The sequence below is a fragment of the Cannabis sativa genome, chromosome 4 (genome assembly GCF_029168945.1).
Source record: "Cannabis sativa cultivar Pink pepper isolate KNU-18-1 chromosome 4, ASM2916894v1, whole genome shotgun sequence".
Taxonomy (NCBI): Eukaryota; Viridiplantae; Streptophyta; class Magnoliopsida; order Rosales; family Cannabaceae; genus Cannabis; species Cannabis sativa.
In genome coordinates this window covers 68,624,296-68,637,191 of record NC_083604.1, presented here as the reverse complement: position 1 = coordinate 68,637,191, position 12,896 = coordinate 68,624,296, and the positions used below count along the sequence as shown (strand labels likewise).

The 12,896-nt window shown below is 33.3% G+C and overlaps 1 protein-coding gene across 1 annotated transcript; it reads right to left on the bottom strand.

Moving 5' to 3' along the window:
• Positions 1-1,290: 1,290 nt before the first annotated feature.
• On the bottom strand, positions 1,291-6,261 carry LOC115714659 (auxin-responsive protein IAA8). Its single transcript, XM_030643409.2, has 6 exons — positions 6,001-6,261; positions 4,395-5,091; positions 4,065-4,291; positions 3,776-3,917; positions 2,915-2,976; positions 1,291-1,851 (listed from the first exon to the last, which is right to left on the bottom strand). The coding sequence occupies exons 2-6, from the start codon at positions 5,051-5,053 to the stop codon at positions 1,814-1,816; spliced, it is 1,128 nt and encodes a 375-aa protein (XP_030499269.1). The 5' UTR covers positions 5,054-5,091; positions 6,001-6,261; the 3' UTR covers positions 1,291-1,813.
• Positions 6,262-12,896: the final 6,635 nt, after the last annotated feature.

Genomic DNA, 12,896 nt, shown 5'->3' with positions numbered 1-12,896 from the left:
TTTTTTTTAATATATATAATTGGGTCAGATCATATCCGATCTAGAAAAAAAAATTAGGCGGGGCGGAGCAGATCTGATCCAAGATTCAATAAGTATCTGAATGTTTCTGATCAGAAGTGATCCGTCAGATCAGAGCTCCAATCCGCTCCAACTAAATGGATCTTTTTGACATGCCTACCCCAAAAAACTTAATTTTGGCTCGGCCCCTGTTGATAGTTACCTCTGCCTGATTGGTTGGAGAGCTGAAGAGAACCATGCCCATTTATTTTTCTAACTATAATTTCTCTCAACATGTTATTAACCAGATCCAAGCATGGATTGGTTGTAAATGGTCTTTGCCGTATAAGAATTAGACTCGCTGGATTGAGGACATGAACAATGATGTTAAGGCCGTGAATGTTGCTGCAATTTTTTCAACAACAATTTACTATATATATATGGTATAATAGGAATACTTGGTTACTCTCATAGAGTGAATGAATGTAATTGTTAGTAGTTTTACTCAAAAAAAAATGAAAGAAAATGAGAGGAGCTTTGTGAGAAAAGTTTGCTCTGTGTAGGTTTGCTGGTGTCCAAACCTCAGTTAAGTGAATGTGATGTGTATTAACTATTAATCCACACTTTCTCAATCATTTCTCATATAATTATTTGGCTCGATTGTCTAGCTGTTCATCGATCCTTTTGAAGAGTTGACCCGAATCCCTTTTTGATTAAACAAATCCACTTGCAAATGAGTAGAACAAGTTTAAGAAATAAATTAAGGAATTGATTTTTTTTTTTTTTTGTCATTGCACTATAAATTAGGTACCTACTAAATTATCATTCAGAATGGAGATAATGGGATCTGGGTCAGGGCCATTTAAGCAGAGTGCAACATACATAATGGAGAACATGGGAAGTTTAAACAACCTGCTTTTTGTGCATTATTTGGGACACAAAGAATTAATATAGTGGAGAAGACAAAGATAAGAAGAGATTATACGAATCATTTTTAGTGAAAACAAATAAATACAATAATAGAAATGCCTACCCTAGAATCAAATTGGACTAAAAATGAGAATAGCAATTAAATAGAATAGTTGGGGTTTGTTGTGGTGTATGAAAAAATTGTTCAATACTTCTGAGAAGTTTTTATATATGGTATATAATAAAATGATCACTGTAAATGAAGACTTTCTATTCCACATAGTCAGTCCAAAACAAAACATTCTTATAAATTGATATGATATATTGATAATACTATAATAGTTTGAGACTCGTTGCAGAGCCCAAAACCTTTGACAATATTAATTTGCGAGTAGTTAACATTAATGAAAATTAACATAAAATTTAGTTTTAGTTTAATCAGACAAAACACAAGTAGATAAGAGTGGAAGATGAAGAGGCACAAGATCCACTACATCTTCAATGATGTATTGGTCATCAGATACAAAACGCCCTCAGTAAAACTAGTTTTGGTATATAAGAAAAGATTATCAACTCCACAAACACTAATAACAACAAAAACAACAACAACAACAACAACAACAATAATAATAATAACAATCATCTTAATCAACTTTCACAAGGATTTGTAACAATCAGGACTCCCAACTTAGCACCGACACACTTTTTCTTTCTTCTTTTCGTACAATTAAAACAAAGACAAGAAACGCATCTGAATCATAATCTGCTGTCTAGCTGAGGCTATCCCATGTCAACATTTTCCTCTTCTTCTTTTTAACCTTCTTCAGCTTAATTGTTCATCCCCATTTCCAACTCTGGATCAGACTTGGGACTTGGCAGCCAAAAAGCAGTTGTTTTCAGACACTAGCTAGTTTCTGTTTTGGGATTTCTCCACTGCCCTCGGAGCTAAGGGAACAAACCGAAAGTAGTTGTTAGCTGTTTGACTCTAACCTCTAGTGCGAGAATAGGATACAATTTTTCACTTAGTGCTAAACAACCATAATTGCTTCATAAGTATAAAGTTTAGGCTGAGATTAATCAAACATATTAGAATCTGAACTTAAGAAGCAGTCATTCTAGAATTTTTCTAATGTAAAGAACATAGGGTAATTTGTGGCAAAACCCTCTTATGTTTTAATTTTTATACACTTAACCCCTTGATCTTTTTTTTTTTTTTTGTGGCAATACCCCTTAACTTCACTTTTCTTTGCAAATTTAAAGCGCCAGTTAAATTCTACTATTAAATGCCAACTGAGATTGCTACTGTGTATACATGTGTACACGTGATAATAAAACCTTGAAGCCAATGAAAACATGCCACGTATATATTGGTGTACATAGACACAATCCAATTGGTATTTAACGGTAGGATTTAACTGGCGCTTTAAATTTGTAAAGAAAAGTGAAGTCAGGGGATATTATCACCAAAAAAAAAAAGATTAGAGGTTAAGCGTATCAAATTAAAACATAAAAGGATTTCGCCACAAATTATCCAAAACTATATTGTAACATACCTACCTACTCAGGCTCCAGCCCCCAGAATACAATATTTACTACTTATCAAAAACACCTTCCAATAATGGAACCTGAAATGTATATCCTACTGTTGACACATCAAACTCTGATTGATTGGATTTAACCATCACAGCTCTAAACACGCCCAATTCCAAAAATACTAGGGAGTTCGATTTCTGATGTATACTAATTCACTACCGGCAAATTGTTATTAGTATGTATTATCAGATTCCAATTTTATCAACCTAAATGCTTTTGAACAACTTAATGCTTTCCCAAAACACCTCTATATTTCCAATCAAGAGATTCTAAACAGTTCTGGTGATAGGTAATAAACCTGAACACGTATATAGGTGTTACCTTACGAGATGCTAATATGAATTCTAACTATGATTTACATAATTTTAAGACAATGCTAGTAACAGTCTGAATCAAGAAATTGTAGAAAAGGTACCTAAGCCAATGGCATCAGAGCCCTTCATGATCTTTAGCTTCTTGCATGAATCAATAAACATCCTGGGACAAAACATAATTAAAGTTCAGAGACATTATATGAATAGAGTAGATCCAAAAAAATATAAGCCTACTAGCTCACTGCCCATATATAAACTGAAACAAAATTGCTGAATATAAGCTCTGATGTAGGTTATAGGATTCATACAAAGAGCCACACCATCAATTAAGAAACTATGAACCTAAACAATAAGGTCCCTATGCAGTAATACTGATCCTTAAGTTTCTTGGATCACTATTATGTAAGAGAATACTAACTATTACTAATTACAGTTCTCTAAAAAACCCTTCACTTACTTGTACTGCCCCAGCCCTATCTCATCTTTTTGGTCACAGGTCAATGATAGGTTCACACATCTCATTGGATTTGAAAGGTATGCATTCTATATTATGATTTCAGCTAAATTACTGATGCAATTGACGAAACACCAACAATGTCCATTATTTTCTCTTAATTATAACGCCAATAATAGGTTTACACATCTTTTGACTTTTCATGTCTGATATGAATGCATAATATATTATGAATCCAGCTCATTTACTGGCTTAACTGATGAAACACCAATCCCTTTAAGAAGCAAATACCTAACCTTTCTTCTAGAGTGGGAAATACAACAGGCTTTAAACATCAACATAAGTAAAACATTATTGTCAGACAGAAGAAAAGTGCATTTTTACCCCCATTCTCATACATCAGCTACATAAAATTTTATCACGGCCTAACTTCATATCTTGGATCACAAATGATTGTGTTTGCATGAAAGCAAGTTCAAAAGGTAAAAAAAATCATTAATTAACTTACTCCCATGGGACATCACCAACAAGCATCCAGTCACCATCTTTGTCCTCATAAGTGAGCACATATTCAGATCCGTGGAGGAGATCCCTTAACTTGCTCTCACTCAGCTTTTCCTTCCCTGGAGCTCCATGAGATCCACATTGACCTGAAATAGTATATAATACAAGTAGATGGGCTCAGGCCAAAATGGGAGTTCATCTTATATTAAAATCATATGGCTCTACTTATTAATGCAAGAACCATGAAGTAAACATTTGAAATCTATCCAGAATAAAACAGCGAAAATTCTCACCTATGGTGAAGCAGCTGAACATTTTTTCAAGAGCAGAAGACAATTCTTGATAAGTAGCATAAGTTCTCAGATCCACCTTCCTCAAATAGGGAGCACCATCCATGCTGACCTTGACAAAAAGCGCTCCAGGATTTGGTTTCCCATCAACTTCGTCATTGTTCTTCGAAGCGGGGGCAAGTGAATTCTTCCTAAATGATCTTATAGGAGGCCAACCAACAACCTGTGCCCTGCCACGACAGAAAGCAGCATCTTTAAGTACTAACAAATATGAAAACATATTAGATTTTGTTGCTTTAGACAGCAAAACCTTCCTTCCATTTTTTAACTTACTTTGCAGCAGGAGCATTGTTGTTAGCAGAAGAAACATGATTATGGTTGGCTCCATTAGTAGCACGAGATCTTTCTTGCATCCCTTTAGCAGGGACCTCTTTCACTGTGGCTGGCTGAGCAGCTGCAGCCCTTGATGGTAGCATCACATTCATTCCTGAATTACCTGGGAATTTTCCTTGTCCCACAGAGTGTGGAGATTCATTATCAGAACCAGATGCATACCTCCAATTTCCATCACCATATGCTGAAGTTTTCACCTCTGAGAATCCATCCATAGCATCAGAGAATCCTCTTTTATTGCCCAAAACAACATTCTTCTGTGATGAAGAGCAGATCCCATCTTTCAAAGGAAGCAAAGGAAAAAGTTGCTTCTCATCAAGTTTCCCTGAGCCCAACAAACAGAGGTCAGTTTCACGCTCCGGTGACTGGGATCCAGGAAGACCAAGCCTCAACTCAGTAGCCTTAAAATTCAGATTGCTCCTGTTCTCTTCAGACAAGTTTGAAACTGCAGAGCTGTCAACCGAAGAACAATCCGACAATCCCAGGTAATTCCGTTCTTTTAGTCCTGACCCATTTTGGGATCTACAGTCAATAGGGGAAGAGGAAGACACCAGGGTGCTGTGTCCTTCCTCTTCACCACCCAGCAGTGGTGGAGACATATTACGACTTTTTAGTAATCAATACTGGCTACTGCCAACTGTTTTGGAAAAATAACAAAGAATTAAGAGCACAAAATTACATAAATAAGTGAAAAAAAAAAAAAGGAAAACATCTAAACTGCTCAATAAATATACATAAGTTTACATACATCAATCATAACAATTAACATGGCATTGTATTCATCTAAATAAGTGCCGTATATATGAAATAGTAAATTAATAAAGAGAATAACCCCACAGACAATTGGCAAAAAATGAAAACATATTCTTTTGGCATTAAAATTTGGACAAAGCAATACAGCACAACCAACAAATAGGCTACAAGAGATTATTACTATAAGCTTCTTCTTCAAATTCTTCTTTTTCTTAAAAAAAAATGAAATTTATAAGAAAAATCTTAAAAATAATATAGACGGCTACTAATCTTTGGTGGGTTTGTGCATGGGGTACAATATTCAAATGGAAATAAATTAGAATAAATGACCAAATTTGTTCTTGTTAAACCCGCAATGGAAAAGTCAACTCTACATTTCATATTCATTTGCATTACCTTAGCTTTAAATGGTCAAGTACGACAACTAATAACTTCATCAATACCCTTTTTTCCCCATCTCCTAAAATTTTCCCGGAAGCCAAACAGGCCAAATGAGAGAGAGAGAAAAAAAAGAAAAATAACCAGCTGAAAAAAGATCTCATCCAACACTCTAAACTAAATCACCACTTCCCAAAACCCCAAAAATAGTTACAACTCGCTACACGAACGAAACCTCACTACTTCCACCTCATAAAATCCTAAGACTCCAAACTAACAGCATCACAAAACACAAAGAGTCAAGACCGAGCATACTCCGATTTCAACCAAAGCTCAAAACGAAAAACACACACTGTAAACAAATTTAAACAAATAAAAAATAATAATAATAAAAAGGAATATTCAAAAGAAGTACCTGAAAGCTCAAATGAATCACGGAGAGAGAAAGAGAAAGAGAACGCCGACTTAAGCTTTTTCGAAAATTTTCAGCTGCAAATGCATCAAAGCGAAGGAGAGAGAGAGAGAGAGTAAGAGAGAGAAAGCTCAAGGCCCTTCCATTAAGCAGAAAGCAACAAAAGCTTTTTTAGGCTGTGCTCGCCGAGGAACTCGTACTCTTACAAATAGAAAAACAAAAATAATAATAATAATAATAATAATAGTTTATTTTATTTTATTTTATTTATCAATAAAATATAATAATAATAATTAAATACCAACTAAAAAGGCACCAGGGGCAAAACCCGTAATATGCACACCCACGAAATAAATATTGTCGTATTTTTCACTTTAACTTTTGCTTCATAATGACATTTTCATTTTTTTAATTATTATTATTCATTAATAACCTCACTCCTCTGACCCACAAATTTTTGTTTAATTAAAATATAAGAATTTAACATAATCTACATTTTTAAAAGCCAAAAAAATTATTTTAACACTTTTTTTATTTTGTTATTTGATATATTTATTAGTATAAAAAACTGTGAAAACATTCATGTAACGTTGATACAAATAAAAGATTGAAGAAAACAATTTTGATTGTAAGAAAAATAATCTTGTTAGTTGTTAGTATAAGAGTTCTATCAAAAAAAGTATTAGAGTTCATGTTAATAAACCTTTAAATATCATATGACATTTGTTTGATTCAAATGATTTTTTTTGTAAGGTACATGAGTTATTGATTTAACTTAATTTTATACGGGCTTTTATTATTTTTCTAAAACTATATTTATAAATGAGAGGCAAACAATTATTTATTTTGAAGTTTTTATTAAAGTTGAGTGATTGATTAGTGAGTAAATGAGTAATAGTGAATCGTGACTGACTGAGGCGAAAAGTTTAGTCAAAGAGGCTGTGCTTGTTGGGGGCTATTGGCTAAATTGCGCAGGTCTTTTTGGCAAAAGAGCATACTGCTTCCAACTAAAATGCGCTGGTTTCAAACAGAAATGCCGATCATGCCCCCTCAAATGTTCGATTGACAATTTTACCCTTCGTGCTTCTGTCATTTAAGAATGATTAGTAGAAACTATTTGTAACTGGCACCCATATTAAACTTGCTTGTAATAAATAAAACATTAAAAAAAAAAACTTGTCATATTTGAGTGCACCATACTTATCTTTAAAAACATAGTTTTTAATATTTATATTCTTATGTCTTATTAAATGCTATATATGAACATTTTAGGGTGGTGAATCAAACAATGAATACTTTTTAAGAAACGGAAACATAAAAGGTTCAACTGTTTATGGAATGGAACAAGTTTTGCAATTAATAACAGTCCCATATAAGTTAATGCATTTAAAAAGAGTTATAATTTTGTGGTTAATCCTAATCTTTCTCCCTTTTGAGTGTAGACATTGATGAGCTTTTTTTATTATATTTAAAAAATAAAAACAGAAAAAAGAGAGATCAGTGAAAGTATGATGAGAAATTATAGTACGTATTCATTTATGTTTCCCAGCGAGTTGGCCAGGTATGGAGGTATAATTTAACTCCTTTTTTCTTTTCTTACTTTATTGTCCAGAATATGAGTAACTTTAGCATAGTGACAAATAATAATAATAATAATAATAATAAGTAAGTAGTACTAAAATTTGACATTTCTCTAATAAGAATAATATTTACAAAGTTGAGCAGACACATGTCACTTTGTTTAGCCAAAAGATACTGTGTTTCAACCACTCTTTGTCCCTCCGAATCCTCAAAAATCTTTTTATTTTTTTTTTCTCTCTAAAATAAATAAATACATTAATTAATTTAGAATCAAATATATAACAGTTGTAATAATGATGAATATGGGGAGAGTAGTGTTTGGGAGGCGAGAAAATGAAAGAAAGGGCAAAATGGGAAAGAAAGAAAAGGGTATAATAGGAAAGTTAAGAGGAGCATTAAATAGAGGGAGAGTGGGAAGGGGACAGAGGAAAACAGGGGAAGCAAATGTGATTGGGGGACAAGAAAGCGGCATTTGAAGTCGCTTTGCCGGCTTCTGACCGAGACATCTAACCCTTCTCCTCTCCTTCAAATCATCTTCTTTATATTTCATTTTTTCCATTATTACCCTTCTCTCTCTCTCCTACTTATTTATTTTATTTAAACAAAGAAAAAAGGTGTTAAATGCTAAAGAAATTAAATTAAACCCTTTTTTTAAGTGTGTTTTAGTAGTAATAAAAGAAAAAATTGGAATATGATTGAGAGGGAAGTGGAGTAGAGTGGAGTGAGTAGTAGTATTAAGATGCACGCTTGGGGGGACAGAAGCATTGATGGGGTCTATGCATGCCGCATTACCACATCATATCATATCAACTCATATCAAACTCTTCTTCTTATATTTCATATCCATCAACCTCATTTTCTATTAATGCTCCCTTCTTCATGATCAATCATCAATGATCCTATTCCTATTCTTCTATAACTATTTTCTCCCTTTCATTTTCGTGAAATTAATACCAAATATATGCATATATTTATTGCAGCTGCAGGAGCTGTTTCTCCTGTACAATATTTGATCATTAGTGTATAACAGAAAAAATAATAATATTAATAATTGTTACAAATTTTAACTTAAAACTATTTAGAGTATGTGCAACTTTTTTTTTTTGGTGAGGTAGTAGAGTATAGCACATTGGTTATATTATTGTTGATCTCCATTTTTGATCATAGTCAATAAAATGATAAATAAGTTTTTTGATAAATTATAATTACTAAGAACAATAAATGACAGAGATTTATATAAGTTTCTAAATTTTACTCTTACAAATACCAAGATCACAAGATTCTAAACAAGTGAGTTTTTTGATAATTCTTTTGTGAAGATTATAAGTAGTTTTTAACAGCGTAATGGCTCTCACATGAAAATTAAATTCGATCCCTGAATAGTGAAAATAACTCTATAGCTGTGCAAGCTGGCTACTACAAAGGGCCCAAAAAATAAGGATCTAATATATCTTTAATTTAATGCTTTTTTTTTTATGAACCCAATTTATAGTGAATTTTGATTATTTATGCATACTAATAGGGGAAATTAATTCTCTAAACTTATGTATTTCAAAATTTTAAAAATAAGTCCACTTTACATTAAACTCAAAAATACCCCTCTCATTTTTCAAACTCCCAGTTCTCTCTACACCTTTGTTCTCTCTCTCTCGGTCTCTTCGTTCAAACTCCTAACCCACGGCGCACCCCATAGACCCACGGCATACCCATGGCACACCCCCACCGACCCACGACGTACCCCCACCGACCCACGGCGCACTCCCACCGACCCTCGACGCACCCCCAACCAAAGTGAGACCCAACCCATAACCGACGGTGCACGGAGGTTCGTTGTGATTTTATTGTTAAAGATAGATTTTGTTATATTTAGGAATATATTTAGGTTTAGAATGTCAGATATGTGATTTGGGCAAGGTTCGATGCACATTCAATGTAGGTCCGATGGGGTCCGAGGGGTTCAATGAATCTGTAAGGTTGCAAGGTAGGAGAAGTAGGTCCGATGGGGTCCGACGTGGGATTCGATGTGGGGTCCGATGTGGGGTCCGAAGTGGGGTCTAATGTGGGGGTTCGGTATGTGGTCCGATTGTGTTCGATATAGAGTCAGACGGGGTCCGATGTGGGGTCCAAGGAGGAAGAAGGAATGGGAAGAGAAGAGAGAGAGGGAGGTGATGTAAATGGGGAGGGTAATTTGGGGATGACATTAAAGTTGGCCTAGATTACAAATATTGGTAATTATAAGTTTAGGGGAAATTTTTGAAGGTTATGTAAGCATATTTAGTCAAATTTCCATTTTTCAAGGGGTAATTCCATAAATATGGGAAAAATAAAGCTAGTTTAGATAAATATGGTAATGAAACTTAATAGGAAAAAATATGGTATTTAAAATAAAAATTTAATATATATATTTATGGGATTAAATTACCATAAAAGATATTAAAATTCCCTTCATATTTTTTTAAAACAAATAAAACTACAGTGATCGCCGGAGTTGTCACCGGTGCCGGAAAAGATACTGGAGTTTGCTATCAGCGCCGAAAAATTCGTCGGAGTTGCTGCCGATGCCAGAAAAGTCATCAGTATTTGCATTATCGTCGAAAAAATTACGGCAAAAATACTAAGAAACTAGTTTTTAAGAAACTAGTTTCTTGGTGATTTTTCGGTAATTTTTCTAGTGACAATGGCAATTCCGACGAATTTTCTTAAGTTTGCTGTCGATACCAAAAAGGTCGTCGAAGTAGCTGCCGATGTCAGAAAAGTCGTTGGAGTTGCTGCTGACTCTAGAAAAGTTGTCAAAATTGGCATTGTCGTCGGAAAAATTACCAAAAAAATCACCAAAAAACCAGTTTCTTGGTAATTTTTCCGACGACTATGCCAATTCTGATAATTTTTTTAAAGTTTGTTGTCGGTGCCGGAAAAGTCACCGGAGTAGCTGCCAGTGTCAGAAAAGTCATCAAAATTGGCATTGTCACAGGATAAATCACCAAAAAAGTGGTTTCTTCATCAAGAAACCAGTTTCTTGGTATTTTTTCAATGATTTTTCTGGCGATAATGCCAATTTTGACGAATTTTCTGGCATCGGTAGCAAATCCGACAACTTTTTCAGCACTAACAGCTACTTCGGTAATTTTTCTAGCACTGACAACAAACTCTGGTGACTTTTTTGGCATTAGTGACAAATAAAACTACCTAAACAATTAAAAACATTAAATATGGGATTTAAAAATCTAATTTACACATATATGGCATATCAAATACCATAAAAAGATCTAAAAATAATAAAAAAAATATATATATATATCATATAAATTGGTTAAACTTAAAAGTGTCATATTTTACATAAGAACTTTTAAATCCCATAGTAAGTGTAATTTTCTTATTTTTCAAGGGGCTAACAACATGTCTCAAAGTCCTTTATTATTGCCCATTTTCAATTACATTACTACATTTAAGCAAAAAAAAAAAAAAATGGGTTTTTTTCAGTTTTAACCAAAAAAAGTAACAATATTACAAAAATACTTTCAGTTGGCCAAATAAACAAATATACAACCCAAAAAAAAAAAAAATACATAAATACCACTTACACACACCTTTACTCAGGATCCATGCTTCTTGAGCAACTATCGTGCAACCATCGTGCAACTACGCAGCAACCCAACACAACCGAAACGAAAATTTAATGAGAAAGAGAACCACCATTAATTCTGGCGACTTCACCTGAGAAGATGACCAAAATCAATCAAACAGAGGCTGCTTCGAATTCATTAAAAAATGTAGAAAAACTACTACGAAACTAAAATTCAATTGGAAATCCAATTTAATTTGCATAAAATTAATGTCTAGACTTCAATTTTTAGATCCATGAAAGGCAGATCTCAAAAAGTTGAAATGGAGTTCCCAAACATTCCAACTCAAGTATAATCCAAAAAAAAATTACATCAATACTATAGTAAAATGTTTATTCTGGTGTATTTTTTTATTTTCCAAATTTCTAATGGTGAATTTATTCATATTAAATCATTAAGAGACATGTAGATAGAGTTACGTACGTGGAAACATTGTTTTGATTTTTAATGTTTCACAACAGTTGCATTACAGTTTCCTAAATATTTTGCTAACAGTTATTTCGTCTGATTGAAACCTCCATCTGATGCAACCTTCAGCCAACCACCCAGAAACTTTCGTTTGATTGAAACCTTCGTTTGATGCAACCTTCGGCCAACAACCTTGCAACCACCCTGCAACCATCGTCTGATTCGTTTGATGCAACCACGCAGCAACCACCCTGCAACCATCGTCTGATTGTGTAAGTGATGATAGTGTAAGTAGTATTTTAGTAATTAAAATCACATAAAAGGTATAAATGTTGTCTTTACCTTATGGAGGTATTTTTGTAAATAAAATGTCAATTTATATTTTTTATGTAATAATTTCAAAAAAAAAAAAAGAAGAAGAAGAAGAAGAAGAAGAAATTCATTATTGTTATTTTTTTTTTAAATCTTCGTACCCTTTTTTTCCTATCATTTTTTTTTTAAGTTTTATTGGAATCAATAATAATTTTAACAAAATAGTTTGAATTTTTTTTTTATGTTTTGTAAGATATATAACCGCATGATAATATTTAAAAATATTTTTACAAATTACACTGTTGATGCGATTTTTTGTCAACTTATTTAAGAAGATCGTAAAATAAAAGAGGACCACGGTGAGTTAATTTGACTAATAAAATCGCAATAAATTAAATGGACACTAGGGATTTATAGTAGTTCACTCCCGTGTCGCGATGGTAATGGGGCTACGTCTACTTTTAGTTTTATTGATTAGATCCGACATACCAGAGTTATATTCTCAAGAGTGTGTGGATAAAAATACAGCAAAGGATTTCTAGGTGAAATGATAATTAAGATTCATGAATATAAGACTCATGGGAGACTTGATATTCATAAATCTGATCTAAATTAGTGGTTGTAAAGTTCTTGGAAACAATAAACCAATAAAGTATAAAGAAATGTGTGTATCAATGGTGTTTTGAGGTCTGGTGTCGACTGAGTATGGTGGACTCAATAGAAAAGATGATAGAATAAGTGTGATGTTCTTGGCTGCCGTCAAGTAAGTTTCAAGGAGAAGGTTTCGAAGAAGAAGATCCAAAAAAGAAGAAGAAGAGTCTAAAAGTCCTCATCTCAGCCTTCTACTTATTCTTATATTGGTTGTAGAGTTTGTTAGTGATCCCCCACATGTCGGGGTATCTCACTAACAAATCCTGTATACCACTCTTGTTATTGAATAAAATATTACAAGAAAATAAATATCTATAAAAATCT